Source organism: Zalophus californianus, chromosome 2, assembly GCF_009762305.2.
Source record: "Zalophus californianus isolate mZalCal1 chromosome 2, mZalCal1.pri.v2, whole genome shotgun sequence".
NCBI classification, from domain to species: Eukaryota; Metazoa; Chordata; class Mammalia; order Carnivora; family Otariidae; genus Zalophus; species Zalophus californianus.
The window spans coordinates 31,470,507-31,493,955 of record NC_045596.1 but is presented as its reverse complement, the minus strand read 5'-3'; the positions used below and the strand labels follow the sequence as shown (position 1 = coordinate 31,493,955).

At 47.2% G+C, this 23,449-nt stretch overlaps 1 protein-coding gene across 6 annotated transcripts in view; it reads right to left on the bottom strand.

Annotated features, from left to right (window-relative positions):
• Positions 1 to 820: 820 nt before the first annotated feature.
• The window catches only part of TBC1D1 (TBC1 domain family member 1), a 226,589-nt gene continuing 203,960 nt past the window's right edge, over positions 821 to 23,449 (bottom strand). For 4 of the 6 annotated variants that reach the window (XM_027598091.2, XM_027598093.2, XM_027598094.2 and 1 more), the window contains 5 exons: positions 23,080 to 23,348; positions 20,820 to 20,979; positions 12,652 to 12,821; positions 5,918 to 6,091; positions 821 to 2,591 (listed from right to left, as the gene is read on the bottom strand). In XM_027598091.2, coding sequence (XP_027453892.1) covers positions 2,388 to 2,591; positions 5,918 to 6,091; positions 12,652 to 12,821; positions 20,820 to 20,979; positions 23,080 to 23,348 — 977 coding nt within the window. In that variant the 3' untranslated portion in view covers positions 821 to 2,387. The remainder of the gene's footprint in view (positions 2,592 to 5,917; positions 6,092 to 12,651; positions 12,822 to 20,819; positions 20,980 to 23,079; positions 23,349 to 23,449) is intronic. The other 2 variants (XM_027598092.2, XM_027598095.2) reach the window with 1 other exon arrangement.

Genomic DNA, 23,449 nt, shown 5'->3' with positions numbered 1-23,449 from the left:
CTGGCACCCGAGTGTGTTCTGCTTCTCAGATGGACTGACTGGTGGCTTCTCTTGACTCAAGTACGTTCCTCCGCAACCTCATTTCCCCAGGTCCTTACACACACAGCCCTGTTTGGTCCAATCCCCATAGCACTCGGAGCAACTCTTCTCCTCTGACTCACCAACCAAACCAAACACAAACACTGGACACAGTCATGCTATCCATACCTAACTCCTAAGAGGGGACTGGGTGTTACTACATAGCACTGAGTTCTATTTTATAGATCACATATGTATTACACATTTAAAAATATAAATATATGTAATAGTGTGCTTCCCGAGGGCGCATAATGTCCTAAGTCTAAGAGAACATAAATGGTATCAAAGACAACCTTCAAGTGCACTCCTGTGTGCAGGTGCATACAGCTGGGTGCTGGAGAAAAACAGAACATGAAATTTACTCCGATTAAGAAGTTGCCTCTGCAAATCCTCACACAGTCTTGTGAATTGGCTCTCTGGATGTTTCTTTCCCTAAGTCCCACACAGGCTGAGCCTCTGTCTAACCTGTATCTGCGGGCTTGTGCGACCTCCCAGTGCCGGCTACCTGCACCTGATGTGGCACGTCTCATTACTGCTAAGACTCACCCTCCTGCGGAGGTGCTACAGTGTAACTAGCACTTGGGTAACAATACTGGAAACACAAGGTACCAATACCTCAAATGACTTCACTGCTGGTTAGGGAATATTCACACTTTGACCCACGGGGTGTTCAGGAGGCATTCCCTTACCTGGGCTGAAAAGCAAAAACCCAAAGTTTACAAGTAAAACAGACACCATAAAAGTGTGGGCACAGATTTATTGCTGTCTCATTTATTATTTAATGCAGAGTCCATGTTTTCTGAGTAATGGTAATAAGATGTCCAAAATTCAACATTATTAAACATTCAAACAGCAAAATAGGTGGAAAGAAGCCCTCAAATATTAACTCCTCTAAGTTCTATCTGTGGAACAACTCGGGATAGAGGCTACTGTGCTGGTCATCTTGATTTGTAAGGAGAACCGCTATCCTCCGACACGGGGCACAGGAGTCCCAAATGTTGGCCAACTGTTAGGCACCGGGGAGAGCGCGTTTGTCACCCTTGGAAATGTCTGGGGAGACCTGGGATGACTTCCAATATGAAAATCCTTCCTTTGACCTCAGGCTGAAAGAGACGCCTACTGCCGAGAGGGTCACAAGAAGGCCCTGTGGACCAGGGCGGACTACCATGACAAAGGCCAGAGTGATCCTGCTGTCAGAAAGGGCCCATTCTGAGAGCACTCGTGCAGAGGCCTCACCCGGGGACCCGATGAAGCCACGCCAGCCATCAGCGGCTTTCTGCTTATTGAAGGCACAGGGTTCTCATCCGAAGGGGTCGTGTTGTGAGTCATATTCAAAACACACTTCCTAGCTCTGAAAAACTGCACTCAGCTGCCATCTATCTGATTGAGATTTCAGGCTGATGGCGTTTTTCAAAGTCCCAGGATCTCTGGCACCCATGACTCATGACCATCCTGATGCGCCCGGCTACTTCCGTAGGGAACACGACTCCCAAGGGTAGACACTCAAAGGGACTCACAGCTGCTTTGCATCACACAACAGCAAAAATAAATACCCAGCTCTAAGAGGGTGACGAAAACCCACAAAGAAATAAACATGAGTCTAAAAATGCAGGTCGCTCACTAGCAACACTTGGTTTGAGCCTAGAAACTGGTGATTTACCCATAAAACATTTATCTACAATGACTTTGATACTTAAAGACCAAGTAAAAAATGAAAACTATTTTTTTTAAAAAGACAAACTTCAGTAAATACCCAGGAGAGTGCTAAATTCAAGACGTCCTAATGGTTCTCTGGGGCTTCTTCCGTGGCCAGAACAGACAGGGGCTGGCTGCATGGCCTGCTGGGGACCAGAAGGTGTGGTCCCACAAACCCGACGTGGAAGAGTGATGGACCCACATCTGAACCAGAGGACTCATCTAGAGCCCTCCCGGCCCTTGCACTTCCACAGGACTAACTGTCCTCTGCAAGCAGTGATGCTGAAAAAGGAAACAACAAGGAAACATGAAGGTGCATTTATTCACATCCATGCCACCTAAACCTACTGGGTACAGTAATCGGGACTGAAGAAGGGACGAATTGCAACCTAAACAACAAAAACACTGGGACCTCCGTCCCCATGACTCGCAAGTTCTAGTTCAGAAGTCTGCATGCTGGCAAGCCAGCGTCCTCCCTGAGAAGCACGCGTCATGCCTTGTTCTGTCCCTCCGGCATCCTCTGTCCCTCTCAGTTAAGGCCTGGACAGTGCTAGGACAAGGCCGCTGAGTCTCCCCCGGAGGCATGCTCTGGCGAGGAGCCGTCTCCTGCGCCATCAGTCGCCCGTGGGCCCGGGCCCCGTGAGGTCAGGCTCCGGCCCACGCAGCTCTGCCGTCATCTGCCCCCGGAGCTCCTGCACCGTCTGCAGCAGGGCTGATCGCTCCAGCTCCAAGGCAAGGGTGGCCTGCTTCAGCTTGCTTTCACTGATCAGAAGCTTCTCAATGGTGGCTTCCAGGCTCTGGATCCTACCATTTGCCACCTGGAGAATATAAGACGAGAATGTGAACAACCGAGTGAGAACACATAGGGGCGGGGGGGGGGGGCACTCCCCCCAACACTCCACCGTCCAGCCTTGGAGACACTTTGGAGCCCTACTGTGGCAGAGACAAGCCTGTTTAGCATCAGTTCTTTCGGCCACACAGGAAGACTACATTTCCCAGGCTCCCTCACAGGAAGGCAGGGACTTCTTCCCTGCTGCGGCTACTCTGAGATGGTTGGTGGCTTCACAGTGCAAAGGGAGCCGGCCCCCATCCCCGATGACAGGGAAGCCGGCTCTGATCCGCGCCAAGAATGCTTCAAGAACAGGAGGTGGAGCTTCAGGGACAAAGCAACTGCCGCTGGGCCGTGCCACTGAGACTTGGAGCTTTATGTATTACTGCAGCACAGCCTGGCCCAGTCGTACAAACACGCTCGTACGTACAGACTGATGTCAGACCCAGAGGCAGATGGTTCCTCCCCAGGGGAAGGCCTCAGCAGTACCGGCCCTCTGCTCCAAAGGCCTGTTTTCCTACAGTAACCAGGCATCACCACCTCAAGGAGTACAGGCACCTCCCGGGAGCACGAGCCGGGCCTTGCAGTGTCTGTGAAGGGCCCCCGTGCACAGTCTCTGCCGCTCCGTCTCGCTGACCCCATGCAGCTCTGCACACGTGCCCGCTTACGTGCGGTGGGGCAAATGGTACATGTATTTTTTTTCTCTCATTTTCAAAAACACGGGAAACAGGTTCTTGAACAAGACAACACTTGTGCCAGACAGACACCTCACAACTCACAGTCTAGCTCCGGCTGAGCCGCTGGAACACTCAAAATAGAAGGACTGAGCTCCCAAGTCTGTGTACTCACCAGGCAGGGGCACTCACGTTGACTGTGCACCTGCAAGGGGTGCTCTGTGATCCTCACATTCCTACCCAGGCTCAAGGCCTGGGACAGGTCCACCACCCCCCACAGAGGACTGCTCGTGCCACTCAGCTTCGTGGTGAGCGGCTCTGCAGGACTGTCACTCTCCTCAATGAGACCGAAGCGCTCTCATGGAAAAAAGCACGTCTCATCCTGTACACAGGTCGGGGCTCCCGCAGCACCTAGTTTACTGGCACTGGGTGACTCACAGCTGCTTATTATAAAAAATGTATGTCCCTTATTACTTGGCACCATTTGGTATACAATTGTCTTCTATGTGCGGCTGGACAAAAGACACTTTGCTCTCCAGCTGCTAGATAACATTAAGTGTTTAACCAGAAAATAAATGGGACCTTGGTACCGTCTGACAACTAAGAGGAACAGAACAAAGCTAGAAAACAGTCAATTTTGATACTTTGGGGAAAACTATTATATTTAACACCTATCCTTGGACTCTGAAAACTGTTAAAAAAAAAAAAAAAAGGAAAGGAAGTGTGAGTCTTACAGAACATATATAGTCTGGCTGCAAGGCAGTAAACCCATGTGACTCACGGAGGGAAATGGGAAAACGATCTTCAAGCACGTGCAAACTGACACAACGTAATCCCTGTCCCAAGGCCTGGACAGCAGCAGTGTCTTCTGAACCTCAGTGGCCCTGGTGCCTGGCAAGGCAGGGGCTCCAAATACTGGTGGGTTGGCACAGCTGCAGTCTTGAATGGTCTCTCTGCAAGACCACAGCCACTCGGTGAAAGAGAGACCATTCCAAGGAGGATGTCAGTCATGACCAATTACCGCTTGGTGCCTTTCTTGAGGAATTTCGAGATCTGAGCAGCTTTTCACAGCCTCTCTCGTCATGAAAGGGGTACAGTATCATAGAAGCGCCATGAAATTACCTGCACCCTTTACCGCAAAATAATCACACGGGAATTATTAGCCCAATAAACGGAACCCTCCATTTCTGTACTGCCTATCTTCATGCACCAAATGTAAGTCCAAGCTTTGTCAGAAATGTTCCTATCAGGTTCTATTTCAGAGACCTAATTTGTTTGGAAGTCACTTAAAATTACCACCTCCACTGCAAACCGTTACAGGCCAGATAAGTCTCTTTATCCCTGCGAGCCTCCCCTTCGGGGTGCAGCCAAGACATCCTGGAGATACTGTACACAAGCGTATTTTCAGTTAGGACACCTCAGTCGTAGGGGAAAAAAAGAAGCTAAATTTCAGAATGTGCCTGGTGGTTAGGACTGGGCAGCGAAAGCATTTTTCTTTGTTCCTTTACAGTAAATAGCCAGTAGGTCTCCTGGGACAAATCCCTGCTGGGAGGAATGCATTCTGGACAAGGGTTGATTTATTAAACTCTCAAATGCTGGCCTTTCTCATAACGCAGCCAAGCTTGTGTCTGCAAAGCAGCAACTTTCTATGGAGAAAACAAAGATGAAGAAGGTCAGGGTGGCAGGCGTACTCTAAGGACAGCCCAGGAACACCATAAAATACACACTTCGGGGACAAGTATGTATTTGTCTTTGCAGCAACTCAAAAATTTTTTTAAATCCCTCAGAACAATTCCTTAACATTAACAGTATTACCGCCCATTCATGGCATTAAGAAAGTAGACCGTATCATTACGTTATTCTATGTGACTGGGAAAGGAGCTGTGCTCAGCAGTTAGGAACTGTGTGTCATACAGACGAGGGACTCGGGACAGGGCAGGTCAGTAGTCTGCCCAGGGCAACAGTGTGGGTGGAGACGACGCTGGATCTGACAGAGCTGCATTTCTGGACTACATCCCCAGGCTTACCGCATGTCAGCCTTCCGTATGCATGGTCTGTTTGCATTTCTACCACATGTCCTCATCCACATTTATCCATGTTAAAATGGAAGCTTCTAGAGGGGAGAACTATGTCCCTCATTAATCAAATTTTTGTTATTTGTAGTAAGGACTCAAAAATCGCGACCATATGCTCTGGTTTGTTTTGTTAGGTAGATCTCTGTGTTACTCCCCTCCCCTAACATCCCTCCATGGACCTAGCTGGTTTTGCTCACAGAAGCCCAAGCCTTTGATTCTCTCATTATTACTCAAAGCACAATTGCTGGCATTCAGCGAATAGTCCCTAGGCATCCTGGACCCCAGTTCATCGCTGGGCCTCTCTCCTAAAAGGGTTAAGTGCAGAGACAGCCTCTCAGAAAGTTCCAGGACTGTCTGACCTCAGCAAAGGATAATCTGTCTGCTCCCTAATAAAAAGGAGCAGTTCTCCTGGGATACCTTTGATCCCAACTATAAACAGACCAGGGGGAGGGGAGGTAGGGAGAGGTCCCTCGGTCATGGGAAAACCCAGCCTGCTGGTGGTTTGGTGCGCTAATGATCTACCATACGCTCGGGGCTCAGGAAGCAGCTTTATAAATATGCTCTACCTGCAGTTGTTCAAGGAGGTCAAGGTTCTGTTTGCGCAAGCTGCTGTTGGTCTTCTCTAATTTGTCCATTCTTTGGTTGTCACTGAGAGGAGAGGAATCGATAAGCTCTTCTTGAAGCACGTGGTACTCAACTTCATAGGCTTGTAATTGTTTAGAGATATCCATCTCAAACACCTGTTACATACAGAAAAGTCATCAGGCACTGAAAATGAGAAAAATCACACATATGCATGCGTGGCCATGTCAACAAGCATGCCCTAAGCACCTACTCCGGGCCTGGTACTATCAGTGAGAAATAAGGAAAACTCCCTGCATTGAAAAGGTAACAATTCTACTTGGGACGAAAGAACAAAAGAAGCATTGAGAACTAAACCCAAGGTAACAATAGGTACGGGTCTCTGATAACTCATTTTCCAAAAGCCCAAACCTTACTTTTTAAAAGGCTTTTTATTAAAAATTTATTTTTAGTTCTTATTTCAGGACAGATTTCCTTTTTCTCTGAAAATTCTATTGTGTTAGACACATCAGCTATGGGTCAAAGAGAGAGGGAAAAAAAACAAAAGAATCAGCCATATTTGCCCAGTCACCGAGTCAAAGTTTAATTATAGTTCACTTGGGTTTTCAGAGTTACAAGAACAGCTAAGTAATGGAACTGTTTACTAAAAAACCCTCCTTTGCACATAAGTTATGCAGAAACGAGCCAAAACCCAAATGTCGCCCACACAGATGAGTGAACATGAAACAATGCCTTCCTGCTTATAATAGTAACAGTGATCAAAAAACCACCCGTGTGAAAAACAGCCCCGAAGTGCACAAGTGAGTTGTTCATGTTTGTACTTTCTCTGAGTGAGCTGGGTGGGAGCTGCGCTGAAGAGGGGGTCAGGCGCGGCCGCAGCCTCTCTCCGCAGCTGTTTCTGTGGGATCGCCCCACGGGCTGTGGCTCTGAGCTCAGGACTGAAGTCCCAGAGAGGCTCTGCGTGTGGGTCTGAGCCTTCGGTCATGCTGGCTCCGTAGAAACAAGGCCAGCATCACAGAACACCCATTTGGAGGATGAAGATAGACCTTTCAAGAGTGCAAAGGAACTCTTCATGGTCTTTTAAGAAAGAAATTCCAGCGTAGCGAAAATCAATGAAAACCTCATTTTCCCCCGACGGCGCCGTATGAGCATTCAAACATGGATGAATCCTATCTTCCCTGAAATCGATATTCAAAACCATGTTTACTTTCTCACCATTCCCAACAATCTTCTCTGCCTGGAGATTAATTTTTCAGCTTCCTGCTTTTCAATTTAATTCAATGGACGAGACCAATTAGGCACAAAAGTCATTCTATGCTGAAAAACTACTACACATTGTATTGTGGTGTGCGTGCGTGTGAAAGTTTGCCATATTGATAGGCAATTCTCTGTTGTCCCTCAAAGTGACTGTGAGGTCAGCAGGGATTATCATCTCTATAGTGCAGTCAAGAAAACGGACTCAGCCCTCAAATCAGGGCTCCCCTGGCAACGCCCTGAATGACCTTGAGCAAATTACTTGACTTTTCCTGGCCTTGGTTCCTGGCCCTTGACACAGGGTGAGAGCACCCACCTCCAGCATCGCTGTGGGAATTAGGTGAAGCAACTCATGGGAGTTCCCAGCACACACCTGGCAAGGTGAGTAGGTGCTCACTTAGCTAAGGAAGCTGCTTCCACACACTTGTCATGAAACCCTCACATTCAACCTTGTGCTTCAGCAAAATTACAAAGGATGCCACATCACGGAACCTCTGAATAGCTCAAACACAGTAAAAACCGCAAACATTAAAACCGAGACTGCCGTGGCACTGGTGTATAATTATAAATATGATGCAGAATAAATGTAGTTACTTCTTTTCTTCCATGGAGACTTATTTTTAAATGAGCTACTAATCTGGAAAACCTGGGAAGAAAACCTGTGGCCTTTAATACAGACTGATGACCTGCTAAGGTTAATGGCTCTCAGCTGTGCCCAAAGTTGTACACTCTTTCAGGACTCAATTCCCAGGAACCATCCTGGGCATAATCATCACTGCTTAATTGCATCATTATCTCCTGGCTGCTGAAATACTTAGAGCCCTTGATTTTGCAGTTATGCCCTAGAATTGATCCCAAAGCATGGAAGTATGTGCCTGGCGGAGAAAGGAGAGCCCAGGTCCTCAAACAAGGCTTTTTCGAGTTGCTGTATATATTCTACATGACCATAATTACAAATGGCTTCATTATCCTACCTACTCGACGTGGCATAACCCTGTTAATCCATTCATCAAGTGCTGGATATCTAGTTACTTGTAAAGTTTCTGTAGTTATAAATGACAGCTCTAAACATCCTCATACATATGGCTTCTCCCATATTTTGGATTATTTCCTACGGATACATTCCAAGAAATGGGATTACTGAGTCAAAGGGTATGAATATTTTACTGGCTTGTGATACACATCGCCAAACTGCCTCCTAAATGGGAATAATCGATGCACAATGCCATTAACAACAACACACCAATGTGCCAGATACAGTCTACCCTTGGCACTGGGTACTGGCCTTAATATGTTTCATTTTGTTAATCTAGTAGGTAGAGCATTTTATGTTATTTAAATTATGCATGAAGCTAAATATTTTCCCAGATATTTGTTTACTAGATGGATCTCCTCTTCAGTGAATTGTCTGTTTATGTTCTTGGCTCATTTGCTATTGGAGACACAGTGAGTTCGCCTTTGCAATCTGTGGACACTCTGTGTAATGAAGCCATTAACCCTGACGTCTGCAGACTTGGCCACGTACTTTCCACCTTCCCAGCCTCCAGGCCTTGCGCCGCACCGCCCCCCGCCCCCCACCCCCCGTCCATCTCAGTGAGTTGAGCAGGGTGCCTGGGGATCAGCCACGAGGGGCTACAGTGCCTGTAGTGAATTTAAAAATTAGAAACCCAACTAAAAACTGGTCTGTTTTTATGATCACCACATGCAAGCAATTCTAAACAATCCCAGTGGTAAGATATTCCTCTTCACTGTACCCCACCCTTTTGGAATGGCCCTGATTGGCCTCTGGAAAAAGCCCTTGTTTTCAGCCCAGCAAGCTGCCCAAAACTGCCTGAGCCGCGAGGGCTCCTCCCCACGCAGAAGAGGCCATCCCAACACTGGGGATTTGAGGAGCGGCTCCTGAACAAAGGAACCTTGTTAAGATTCTGGTTTCTATCCTACAAGCTCAACTAGAACAGGGAATTGTCTAGTGTGTTCAATGAAGCTGCCCATAGCAGAGCTTTTCAAATGTTCCAGTGTGTGTGTGTGTGTGTGTGTGTGTGTGTGAGAGAGAGAGAGAGAGAGAGAGAGAGAGAGAGAGAGAGAGAATCCCCTGGGGCTCTTGTTAAAATGCAGATTATGACTCAGCAGGCCTGGGGCAAGGACCCAGATTATGCATTTCTGACAAGCTCCTACAGGGTACAAGGACAGGTGTGGGTCTGGGGCCACACTCTGAATGCCGCCCCAAGGATGTTGAAAACCTGAAAACCGGCTCTTTGCTCTGTCTCCCAAAGTCCCCTCCAACTGTTGCTCTTCCTTACACTGAAACGAGCCGGCAGACGCAGACAGCGCTCGCCGTGACAAGCCCAGCTCCTTCTCTTGGTTTCTGTTTATTCCCAGGGTTTCCCCCTTGTTGGGTCAGAGGATTTTTATGGCTCATATTCAACTGACAGTTAAACTGAGCACCTGCCACAGAGACTTCAGAGACCCCTCCCCTTCTGCCCTGGGCTCTGTCAGTTCTGGACCTGTCCATACTGAACCAAAACAGCGGAGCCCTATCCTCAGCTCCCTCTCTCCCATCCTGGATGCAGGCTATGTCCCCACTGCTCAAGCTGAGGCCATCCACAGAAAAGGCAGTGAACGAAGTGGAGCCATAACGATCACAGAGGCCCACCGGGACTTTCACATACAAGACAGTATGCTCTGTCGGCTGCAATGAATGTTCTGTCACTTGCACCCTGTGGACCTCCAAGACTTGAGCCTGGGGGCCGTCTCAGGCTGCCAAGGAGTCGCACTGTACCTCAGGCCTCATCTCCGAGTGGGACTTGAAACTAGAGCACCCTCTAGGTGGGGAGGGGGCAGTGAGCCTGACAGATGTCAAGTTCCAGATGGAAAGCATGGGAGGGCCAGAGGGTAGAGAGCTGGGCTTCCCATCAAGACTCTTGGTAGGATGAAAACCTGGGCCCCAAAATGTAGACTTTTGTGTTCCCCACACTGCTGCTCCCAATCCACAACGACCCTTCCCTTCAAAGTTCAATGCAAAGGCATCTAGAATTTCTCTCAATTCTCACTCCCATGCCTGTGATCAGGAATCAGCAGAGAGCCCCTTGTGGACTGAATCTGACCCACTGTATGTTTTTGTAAATAAAGTTTTATTGCAGCACAGTCACCTCATTCATGTACGTATGTATTACTGGTTGCCCTTTGTGCTGCAAAGGCAGAGTAGAGTGACTACAACAGAGACCTTCTGGCTCATAAAGCCTGAAAGACTTACTATCTGGCCCACTGCAGAAAACGTCTGCTGACCCCTGTTCTTAGCTCATTCCTTAGGCCCAGCTGAATTCAACTCTCCCAATTCCCAATCAACAGTGCACACTCCACCAGCCTGGCTCCCATATGCCCTTGCATGAGCACCACTGTGGCTCTTACCACACTTGGAATTACTGGATTCCATGCTCATTCTCTGCACAGGATGGGCTCCGGTGTCAGAGACACATTACATTCTTGGCTCTGCCATCGCACACAGGGTGTTGGGCATGTTACTCTATCCATGCCCAGTTTCCCCACCTATAAAAATGCGGATTATAATACACATCCCAGGATTATTAAGGAGTCAGTGGAATAAAGGATCCCAAGCTCAAGACAGTTGCCTGAAACCAGGTGCACACACATGCGCGTGCACACACAAAACTCTCTCCATGCTGTGTCCATTTCTATTCCTCCAACATTTAAGGAGAACCCGATACTGTGAATAAGTATTCTTTACAGAAAAGGGAGGAGAAAATGGGATTCTTTTCTGGGGCTCAATATCCAGGAGGTAAATTGAATGTCAGGTTGAGACTGCCTGCCTTAGAGCCAGGAGCCAGGTCGAGGCACTCCCTGGGCACAGACTTGAGGTGACCAAGGCTCTCTGCGTTTGCCACGGGGGCCATAAAATATAAGTATACGCAGTGAAAGCTCTAAAAGGGAATCAGTGCTCATAAATGTCAAAAATTCAAGAACCAAAAGGGCAGAGAATTCAGTATTAACATACAGGTAAAATATAGAAAAATCTTTGTAATTAAACGATGCCCGGAGGCGCATGGTGGTGCTGAGAAGCTGCTAAGTCACTCTGAGGCAAGAGAAGCCCCACCACAACCCTCGGCAGCAGGGTGACCGAGGGCCAGCGAGTTTGCCTCTTTGCGCCCTATGCTCCTCATGGGTTAAAACCACCTATCCTCTCAGGAATGCGATCATGATGAAATGAGATCCTGTGCATATGTAGATTCACACAGAACCTGGCAGAAAGTAGGGCCAGAACAAGCCAAAGCTATTCACATTGAGAGAAACGTGCCAGGGAAGCAAAATACAGAAAGATGCATCAATTCACTAAAAACGAAAGTGCAGAGTGGAAAAGCAGCACCCTTTCGAAGTAGGGGCGTAGGAAATGTGCGGAGATCCAGAGTCACCCAGGCTCACACTGGCTCCCCTCCCCAGGCCACACCTGCTTCTTTCTCTGTGCTCCACACTGAAGGAGGGGCAGCAAATAAAACCAAAAACACCGCATCTGGGTGCAGTCCGCCAGAATTACTGGATTCCTCTTGGACTGTCAGAAGTCCTCAGAATAAGGGTTTCTTTAAAAATTAGCTCTGTTTCACTACTTGTTTTTACCTAACTACTCTGTTTGCATTGCACTGGGAGCAGGTGAGGTAAATTCTAGGCTTAGGAAGGGCTTGATTGCTGGCCCCGATGCAGAAATCCCTTCCAGAGCATTCTCAGCCATCCAGTCCCTGGACACTTGCAGTGGTGATCCACCCTCTGCTAAATAAATAGCTCAGTCCTTCAGAGTCAGCAAACATTACTAGAAGACTCTTCTTTATACAGACTCAAAAATCTACTCTCATCCCTAAACCAGACCATTGAACAACTGATCTAGTTGTAATTCTGGCTCAATTCACCCTTGCCCCTAACATTTGAGAGAAACGGTTCTGTTGGCTACAGAAACCAGAGGTGCTCAAGCCACAGATGTGGAACTGAATTCTATTAAAAAAAAAAAAAAAGAAAAAACACATCATGAAACAAATCTCTAGAATATATACTATCATGATTTTGCTATCAAAGGGTTATTTTTAGAAAATTCCAAATAATACCACGCAGCAGAAAAAAAACCAAAGCACTTCTACTGTAAGAGCCTACACTGAATAGCACATGTGTTTCAGAAGAACAAACAACTAGGGGTGAAGCCCCTTAACTGTAAGTAACTACCGATAAACTGTGCTGGCTGTCAGCACTGACCACTGCCCCCTTGTTCACATGTGGCCCAGCCCCATCACATTCCCAAAACACGCGCGCTCGGACATGCACTTAAGTCACTGAACATGTATTTGGCCATGAGCTTCCTACCTGCCGGGCAACCAAGTGGTAGGAGGCAGGTCCCGATCAAAAGAAAATTAAGCTCTCCAAATCCAGGAGGGCGTAAGCCTTTGGAAGGTCAACTGAAGCATACCTGACTGATGGTCTTTTCCATTTGCACCAAGCCCAGGTTGGGAAGGGTGTTTTTTATAAAGTCAACTATGGTTTCTAGGTTTTCATGTTGCAGAATCAAGGGCTTATGGCTTCCCAACAGACTTAATGCCACTTTAAATATGACCTCTGATCCCTGAAGAAAGATCATATCTGGGAAAACACAGAAATGCAGAAAGTTAAACCAGACCAGTTTCCGATGAAGTAACATTGCGTTTTCTTGTCCACACATTAGAGCAGGACGGTGGGAAACTGTAAGCCCAAATTGCAAACTTTATTTCCTTTTGAAGTGCCTGATATTTCAGATAAGGTTGTCAAGACAATATTGCAAATAGTAAAAGAAATACAGATAAACGTACTGCTAAGCTATTGTCTCACAGGTTCAATCTTTGTTATTGTTCTAAAAATATATTAAACTCTTAACATGCTTCAAAAGTTAAAAGAAAACTTTTTATTACACTATTTTTCTAGAAATGCTCTGGGGTTTTATTTTATTTTATTTTTTTTTTAAAGATTTTTTTATTTATTTATTCATGAGAGGCAGAGACAGAGAGAGAGAGAGAGAGAGAGGCAGAGGGAGAAGCAGGCTTCCCACTGAGCGGGGAGCCCGATGCGGGACTCGATCCCAGGACCCCGGGATCATGACCTGAGCCGAAGGCAGACGCTTAACCATCTGAGCCACCCAGGCGCCCTGCTCTGGGGTTTTAAAAGAGTTCCTAAAACACATTTTTATGAGTAAAACTGAAAGATGTTTAGATACACAGCATCAGAAATTAAGATAAAAAACTGCACCTCTTTCCCGTTTTGAAAGAAGGAACTAAAAGATCTCTAAAATCTATAAAATGTCTGCAGAGTTGCAAAAGTACATTATTAAATACTTGCCAGTATGCTGGATTTTACCATAACAATGCAGTAAAAACCATCTTCCTTCAGAGAAATTCAAAGAACTCCGTCAGAGTTATTTTCTAGTACTTGCCATAGTTTTTTCTTCCAACAGTTGGCCAATGTTAGCAACCCCTACACTGACTGGACGTGCTGAGAGGGAGGGCAAGTGGTCCAGGCAACGGGGTGAGCAGCCAGCCTCGCCCTGGCTTCCCCTCTTCCTCACAGAGCTGAAGCCACCTGACAGAGTCAAATCGCCCTGGGGCCAAAGCACACCCCTAGCAACTAAGTGATGACTAAATTCAGGCAAGTAACTTAACAACTGGAATTAAAAATACACGAAAAAAATATCATTTTAAAGATGAGGACATAAATCTAATTAGAGGCAACTGTCAACATGGGGGGTGGGGAGCTGCAGGGATAATGAGAGACACAAAGTAGTGGTCCAGTTCATCAAATTCTGGAAGACAAAAGCAGGTGAGAGGAAGAATCCCCCCAGCATTGGGCTTCTTTAGGTGGTTTAGCGTGACAAGGCAGAGAAGCCATCAAGAAACGGGAAAGGCTTGGGCGCCTGGGTGGCTCAGTCGTTAAGCGTCTGCCTTCGGCTCAGGTCATGATTCCCAGGGTCCAGGGATCGAGCCCCGCATCGGGCTCCCTGCTCGGCGGGAAGCCTGATTCTCCCTCTCCCACTCCCCCTGCTTGTGTTCCCTCTGTCGCTGTGTCTCTTTCTGTCAAACAAACAAAATCTTAAAAAAAAAAAAGGAAGGAAGAAAAGAAGCAAGAAAGGCTGGAAGCTGCTAACATGGGGAAGGGGAAGGTGTCCGTGTCGGAGTGGTTTGTGGGCTGCGCACAGGGCAGGCCTCGGCGCTGGCTGGCCGGGTCATCCCTTGGGGATGCTCTGTGACCTTCCCCAAGGCCTTGGCCACACCAGCAGACCCGGTGCCAGGGTGCGTTGTCAACCCATGTCTCTCACAGAGCTCAGGGCCACACTGTTTCCACAAATGTCACAAGTGCTCACGGTTTGGACGGCCCCACAAAGCTGGAAAGGCCCCAGGAAGCTGAAAAAGGAGGGCGGCCTCCTTCTTAAGTGTGGCTGCAAAGGCTGGGAAGATAAATTAGAGAACTGGTCGTATCTTTGAAATCTGAGCTTCTTAGGGGAAGTACTATGTGTATCAAGATAGCCCTATATTAAGAATATTCTTGTGAAATGTCTGCTTTATGAAATACACAGTCTAACCCACGTAATTCATCACTACAGAAAATACAAAAGATCTCAAACAGCACTATAACGAAGATGTGTTTTTAAAAAGAAATATTTCCCAAAACAAACTTGAAGCTTCTGGGTTTAGACAGCAAGACTTCCTTTCAGTAGATCAACTTTTATAGCTGAACAAATATTGATGGCATCGATCAGAATACATACCAAGCCTTCTGTGCAAGGGTCCTGGGAGAGGACTGCACGACCGGCCCAACTGCCAGAGCTCAGTGTCTTTAGTCTCTGAGAGACATGTACTAGTAACTAGATAGAGTGCCACATCTAAGCCAAGTAAGAGAAGTAATTATCGGGGAAGTTTTAGGAGCACAATCAAATATGCAATCCATATCAGCAATCTCTTAAGGCAAACAATAGGTCTTCCAAGTTTTATTGGTGGTTTTGTTGTTGTTGCTGTTGTTTTAGAGAGGAGGGTAGGAGGGGCAGAGGGAGGGAGAATCTTACTTGAGCAGGCTCCACACCCAGCATGAAGCCAGACATGGGCTCTATCTCACAACTCTGAGATCACGACCCGAGTTGACATCAAGAGTCGAACGCTTAACTGACTGAGCCACCCAGACGCCCCAGGATCTTGGTTTTTATAACAAATCTACTTAGCGGAGTGCTCCCTACCATTCTAAACTCTGACTTTTCTGGGCCGTATGAAGAAAACAACAACAAAAAAAAGTTGGGAGAGGTGGTGGGGTCTTTTTTTTTTTTTTTAAAGATTTTATTTATTTATTTGAGAGAGAGAGAGAGCGCACACATGAGAGGAGGGTCAGAGGGAGAAGCAGACTCCCCGCCAAGCAGGGAACCTGATGCGGGACTCGATCCCGGGACTCCAGGATCACGACCTGAGCCGAAGGCAGTCGCTAAACCAACTGAGCCACCCAGGCGCCCTGGTGGGGTCTTTTTTGTTTTTACACTCTTTGAATATATAGCCCTGGATATATTTGTCTCATTGGTTCTGTCTGTATTTAATATAATACAAATGTTCTTTCCTAATGCTATTCCCAGCATCTTAAGAGCACTCTTCTATCTGCTGAGAAGTTTCTCTCATTTAAGTCAGCAAGCATTCACTGAGCATCTAATATATGCCAGGCTTTGTACTAGGTACGAGATCAAGCCGTGAACGGAAGTACAAACAGCAAAGTGCAGAGACACCAAAAGCTGTTGGTTTGGTAGAGTTATGCCCAGGTGTTAGGAGAACAAAAGGGATGAAAAAATTCTAAGGAAAGGTGGCTGCCAAATCCAATCTTGAAGAACCAAAAGAAACCTGCGAGGTCAGGAGTGAGGAGGGAAGGAGGGGGGCAGCGGGTGGGGGGGGTCACCAAGGGCATTCCGTCCAGACATCAGCATTCTAACTTTACCCAGAGCACAGCAGGGGTCAGCCAGGGCTTCCTGTTCCTTTTTTTCCGGAGTAGATCAGTGCGCTGGTAAGGAGATGATATTAATGAGACCCAGTCGGAGCCTGCTCCTTGCCAAGGCTATTTAGCTTTAGACAGAGAAAAGCCACTACAGATGAGACCACCCTGATTCCCACCCGCAGACTCAGGGGGGCCTGCTGCCAGCCACAAGATGCTCGCCTAGCACTGCTGGAGGCCCACTCCAGGTGCCCACCCTCCGGAAGGCAAGCCGGCCGGCCACACGAGTCCGGGTGGGGGAGCTGGGCCCCAGAAGCCAGTCAGCCTGGGGAGGCCTCAAATAAGGAGCTCATTTTGGTGCACGATGAAGGAATGTGCCACAAGGGTTAAAGGAAGGACCTCCCCCACCCCTGTGCCCACCAAAATTTTGCTTGGTGGCAGGGACTCCTGAATTTATCTGACTAGCCTTGGGGGCAATATCTATAACCCTTAAACAATGACTACCTTTTTCTCTGGAAATTTTAAAACTTAAATAATTAAGGAATTGCAGAGAAAAATGTTACCTATAAACTCACTGCTCTAATCCAATTATTTTCATTTTTGTCCATCTTCCAATCCTTATACATTTACATTCTGGAAATAAAAAAAAGCCTCCTTGGAAAAGTGAGTTCATTGCCTGCATCTGAAAAACACTGTACAAGAAAGCCAACTGCTGGAGCCACCCCGGCGGCCCCTAGAAGCCCTGCTCCCCACACTGCAGCCAACTTCCCTTCCCTCCTGCTTCAAGCCACCCAGAAACAGGCAAAGGGTTTTATCAGGCAGGAAGTAAAGGGAACCTGAAATTCAGCTGACTTGGCCACTTTTGCAAATTATTTGCTGAGAACAATGCAAATAACCACTTTCCTTTGAAGACACTTCAGCAGCCCTGTTGTTCTGTTATTAACCTATCAGAACTCTGCTGGAAATGCCCATGACCTAAAGGTGCAGTTTTCCTGGGGCGGCGGCAGTGGGGCGGGGGTGGGGGTGGGGGTGGGAATGGGCCTGTAGGTGGGGGGCAGGGGACCATCTATGCAAAGCACAAGGCCAGTAAAGCGAACTTATCCTGCATCCTCTTTTCCAGCCACCTTTGTTGCTTTCAAGGGCAAGCCCTCTCCTCTCTCCTGGGAGGCTGGGGTGCTCTGGGTGTGAGAGCCCCCCCTTCCTACCAGGAGCAGGTGGGAGGAACATGAAGGATACTCGCAGATCTGCAGCAGGACCACAGCACAAACAGGGCTGCACAAACTCACTTCCCTGCCACTGGATCATGTTCCCCGGGGGGAGCCTTTTTTTTCCTGGCCATTTAAACCATCTTGTTTTCTTAAGTCTATTTTAGTCCTAAAGCCTCTCTGAATCCTTCCCTCTATTACAGGTGGCTTCTGTGTTTTCTGCTAAACCCTTCCTTTCTCCACTCCACCTCCTCCCTCATCTATTTGGCAGCACATCCTCTAGCAAACATCAGGAGCCTCCAGACCACAGCCACCTCCTCCATCAGGAACAAGCCAGGGCCTATTCTTCAGATTTTTTTCCCCCAAAGGTAGGTGTGATCTGAAGGTCAACGGAGCAAGCATCTCTCCCAGGACCCCTCTCCACCCGAACTGAAGACATGCAGGAGGAGGCTATTTTACATTCCGTGACACCCAATCAGGAGGGCTGACATTCCAGAAGTGTGATCACCACGGGAAGGTTAAGGTGCAAGCATCACTGGCTGGTGTTCCTCCAAGGAGCATATACCTAATGTGAAGTAACCTGTTAATTAATATATGAATTATGCTGTCTGCAAGCTGAGAATCCTGCACTTCCAAACGAAATGGTGAACAGCCGACAAAGGTCCGTTTGTTTTTAGGGTTTATTCAGGCCTAAAGGCTTACAAGGAAATGGGCTTCGGGCCCAAACAGACTACAGTGTATGAATGGCAGGTCTGGGGATTTAAAACTAAGCTATCCACCATCATGGAGCTTAATAAATACGGTTCAAGTCACCAATGCTAAATGCAGAAGTGGTTTTTAAAAAACCTTTCTATGGAACCTACTAATAAAATGGTTTGGTTTTAAGTCCTGGCAGATGCAATAGACTGTGCAAAAAACAAAAACCAACAGTTTTTGCAAAATGACATCACACACAGTGCTGCCTTGAGTTCCCACTTCCTGCCTACAATCTGAGGAGTCTCAGCCAGCTGGATAAGGACTCACTTAGTACAGCAGGGGTCTGTGCACAGGACCCAGGAGTTACACACACTGGCATCTTTATGCACAATGTAGGAGAGCCTCCAAGACTCACCACTGATTACATAATAGAAATAGCCTGCTCTTGCCGGCTTTAGCTTTTAATTTATGAAGTCGGCAGAATGCGCTTTAGAGTTGCGAATATTCTCTAACAGGAGGGCTGTCATCTCCAAAGCAGAGTTCTTACTTATGCAACTCTCCCAGAGTTCTATGGCCCTGGTATCCCCAGAGCTACCTGCAAGGCAGCACCCAAAGGCCCAGGCGGCCATCCCTCAGTGCTGACCCTCTCATCGGAGTCCCCTTTGCAGAATTTTTCTCACAAATGCTGTAATTCGATGCTTGAGCTGTTTTCAAAGCATGAACACCAACCCCTCCCCTCCCCACCCACCTCTTTCAATCCTCACTCCTGTTACCCTGTTTTGGAAAAAACAGTAAAAAATCAGGAGAAAAAGTGGACTAATGATTTTCAATTTCCAGAGTAAGAAAAGTAAAAAAAAAAAAACAAAAAAAAAAAACAGACATTTTTGGCAAGAAAGACTTCCAGCCTACAGCTAGAGAGCTTATGATTTTGGTGACTCTTGTAAGTAAACTAAGGAGATAATTTTCAGGCTTTTAATTATCTTTTTTTTATATATTTATTTAAAGATTTTATTTACTTATTTGAGAGAGAGCAAGAGCAAAAGCAGGGGGAGGGGCAGAGGAAGTGGGAGAAGCAGGCTCCCCGCTGAGCAGGCAGCTACATCCCAGAACCCTGGAATCATGACCCCAGCCGAAGGCAGATGCTTAACCAACTGAGCCACCCAGGCGCCCCAATTATCTTCTTTTTAAACTATGGTATAAAACTTTCATGAAATCTCACTAATGATTTATTTAACCAGGAAAGATTTTTTTAAGTATCTTTTTTCCAATTATTTTTTTTTTTAAGGGACAGAAAGTAAGAATCAGTTTGGGGAGGGAGTTAGGCAAAAAGGGGTGGGGGTAGTGAATATTTTAAGAACACGGATTCTTCTAGTAAAGCCCAATGGGACATTCTTTAGAAGTTCTTGCGGATAGGAATAAGAATAAAAAATTTGTACTCTGGGGGAAAGAGGTACGAAGAGCAACTCAGTGCCCACCTATGTTAAAAGGCAAATTTCAGGATTTCTAAAATTTGGATCTACAAAGCTGTCTTTCCCAAGCATGCCAAAGGACTGCTCTCTCAATGGTTCTGGACACCCCCTCCCCCTTTGAGATGTTCTCTAATTCCGGAAGCAAATCTAAAAAAGTATGAGAAGATTGCAGATTTTTAAACTATCAGGTGAGTGAACATCAGTGACACTTTAAAAATACTCGATGGGTGATGATTATCAATTTTTTAATAACTTCCATAGTAAAAAAAAAAAAATTTAAAAAGAACCTGAATTGTCAACATGATTCTTTCACTCTGACGTAGGGAAACCCACTATGGGAGAACTGCCCGTGCTCCCGGCGTCACTCGGCTCCTGGAGCTCAAGTGCACCTGCTTTCCCTGCCATCTCAAGGCCGCTGAGACTCTGCACGTGAACACCCGCTTGACTTTGACAGAGACAATCTTCTCCAAAAGTAGATCAAGAAAGTAGGAGATGGGGGCGCCTGGGTGGCTCAGTCGTTAAGCGTCTCCCTTTGGCTCAGGTCATGACCCCAGGGTCCTGGGATCGGGCCCCGCATCGGGCTCCCTGCTCAGCGGGAGGCCTGCTTCTCCCTCTCCCACTCCCCCTGCTTGTGTTCCCTCTCTCACTGTCTCTCTCTCTCTCTGTCAAATAAATAAATAAAATCTTAAAAAAAAAAAGTAGGGGATGGCGTGAAATGTGAGCCCCCACATGGAAGGGGCTGAGGTGTCTGGGAAGATGAGGCACGGGCCTGTGAGGGTGGACCAGTGAGTGAGTCATCAGCATGGAGGCGGTCCTTGCAGACTGAGCTGGCAGAGGAAATGAAGAGCCAAGGGCAGGAGAAGTCAAGTGGGAAGAGATGTGAAGGGAACTGAGAAAAAACAGGAGTGCAGAAGTCACCAGTTGAAGCCTGAAGGAGCCATCATGTCAGCGAGGTGGAGGCAGACAACTCCTGTGACACAAACGCCTGGAATACATGCCTGGGCCCGGGGCCAACTCTTTAAAGATGTCTGCCCTGGGGGAGCCTGGTGGTGAGGGGCTGGGTCTAAACCCCATCAGATGACAGTGTCCAGGGAAGCCAATGAGTACCAGAGAAAGTGAAGTTCACAAAACCCAATGCCAACTAGACTCCGAATGTCAAACAACACCCTATTCTTGCCGAAGATACAGGTATAAAAGTATGGAGGCTCACCAGGCAATGAGAACACATGTTTCCTACCTGACGGGAGAAGCTGGTTTGGGCAAACGGATGGACACCCACTTACCAAAGACTCTGGCTACAAATCCCAGTGGGAACTGGGAGGCAAACACGGTGAGAAACCAGGGGGCGGCGTAGAGGCTGGGGCCGATCTCGTGCTCCTCGAGGTGATCGTAGAGGTCTCTGTGGTAATCGTGAAGAAGCCTTGAGAGCTGGTACATCTGGATCTGCAGGGACACACAATCACACACACACACACACACACAGTGTCAGAACCAGATACCTGCTACTGTGTTCAGTTCCTTATCCCACTCACAGGCTGTGAGAGAAGAATTATTACGCTGTTAGGTACTCTGTTTGGAGTGTGATGATCTCATCCGCTCACTTACCCATCGAGCATTTGCTGGGGGCCTGGTGCACAAGAGGTACTGGCCAGGGGGAGCCCGGAACAAGAATGTCGGGTCATCTCCTACCACTTCCTCTCTTTCTACTGCTCCCTGAGTTCCTTGGCTCCTAGAATCTAAACATCTATCTTGTGGGAACATTTCACATATTCTCTTACAAAATACATATGCCTAGCAAAACTTGCACCCGGGGGAATTCAAAATGTAAGAGTGAAGTGGGGGCATAAGATGATCCTGTGGAAGGATTCTATTACACCTGTTCACTTAGTAAATTTGCCTAGAACCCCTGAAATTACTCAACAGGCAGGACAGGTGGGACTTCCTTATTAGGTTTATAATATATGAAATATACAGATCCTGGGCAAGTTAAAATAAGAAGACAACTGTTTATCTCAAGATGCAGAAAATAATTTCCAAAGGGTCCCCTCTTCAGATAATGCTATGGTCCCGGGAGGAAGCCTGAGATGGGTCCCACAGCTCGCCAGGGTCCTAGAGTCAGCCCGGGTTTCGGCAGTCCGATGGCCTGAGCCCAAAGGTACCACCATCTAGAGAGGGTCAGAACCCCACTGAGATGCTACAGGTTGGACATGTATCACCCAAACCGACAAAAAACAAAACAAAACGAAACACACACACACACACACACACAAATCCAAAACTTTTTCCAGTGGCCCAGACAACATAGCCCTTAAGTACCAGCTGTGGCTTTTTAGGATCAAAAAGAATCTAGTCAACAAGGCCAAAAGCCCCAAAAGAGTCATGTGTTGCAATACTAAATTAACTTGAAAATTCCACGCTCTTTGATGGCAGGTGCACCTATATTAAAGCTAATGGGGAGAACATAGAAAGAACCTGGGACAGTATCCATGGGAAGTGTTACATGGGTCAAAATTTTTTAGTTAATGAAATGGCTTCCTTTTAGGAGATTTATGTTCATGGGGGGGGTTCATAGTCACAGGTGGAGGTAAAAGGATTTTTAGCCACCCAATTTGGTGCCCTCAAAGAGTCCTTGGCTCTAATGCATTCTTTCTTTAAAAAAAAAAAAAAAATCCTAAGGCTCTGAAGTCAGAGCAGCTTGCTGGTAAATGAACAGGTATCCACGCGATCCGACATTTAGGAATATTCCCAAAGCAGGATCCGGAGCTCTCCCCACCTCTGAAAGCGGCAGGAGCAGTGCTTGGCACTGCCCTTTGGTTTTCCTTTGCTCTGACCTGCCACCTGTTCGTTCAACAAATACGGACTGGGTGCCTACATCATCCCAGGCGCTGTTCTAGGTACTAGGGAGCTCCAAGATAGGTTAGATTCCTGCCTTCTCATGAGATATGCTAAGGAAAGTCAGAGAGTAAACAGGTCAATGAATAAAGAAACAAGATAATTTCAGGCAGTTAGTGTTTTATGCCAAAAGAAATGAGACAGGATAACATGATCCACCTGCCTGGGCTTGGGGGGCGGGGCACAGCATCAGGATGGTCAGAAAGAGCCTCTCCCAGGATTTGATGTGAGCTGAACCCTGGGTGACAAGGGCTAAGGGGGCCCTTGGGGGATCCCTGGCAGAGGAAGTGACAAACAGTGGGAGGTAGGAATTAAGATTGTCTGAAGATGGTTTGAAGAAGGGTAAAGGGAGGGTCCTGGAGTCAGACAGGCCTGGGTTGAAACCCCAACTCGACCACTTGCTAGCCGGGTTCCCTGAGTTAAGGTGAGTCTTCCCATCTATAAATTGAGCTGATTAACAGTGTCTACTGAGGCGGTAAGAGCAATATGAAACACTCGGCATCATGCCTAGCACACAGTTAAATGCTCAGCAAGGACAGCTACTCCAGTGTTGACGGATGGTGGGAAAAGTTCCTTAGAGAGAGACCTGGAAAGGAACCCTAAACATTTTTGGCATTTGTTTCTAGCACATACATAAGGAAGGTTCTCTACCTGTAAAATAATCATGTCCGGCCGATACTGTTTCCGCAGTCCCATTTCAAACATCAGAAACTTGAGCATGTTAAATGCCTCCTCCTCACCCATGTGAAGCAGCAAGATGCCCGCTACAAAGCTGAGGCCTTGGCAGTACCCCACCTCCTGGTCTAGAAGCGAGTAGGCCTTCAGAATGTTGTAGAGTGACAGCTGCCCCGCCCCAAGCTGGGCCGAGAAGTACGGATGTGTCGGGAAGGTTCGCCCTGCAAAAACAACATGCGGTAGACCTAATTAAAAAAAAAAAAGAAAGCCTGTTGAACCAGAAATCTGATGGGCTTCAGGGGGAGGAACGGATCTTTGGGAGCTGGATCATAAATCAGCGCTGTAC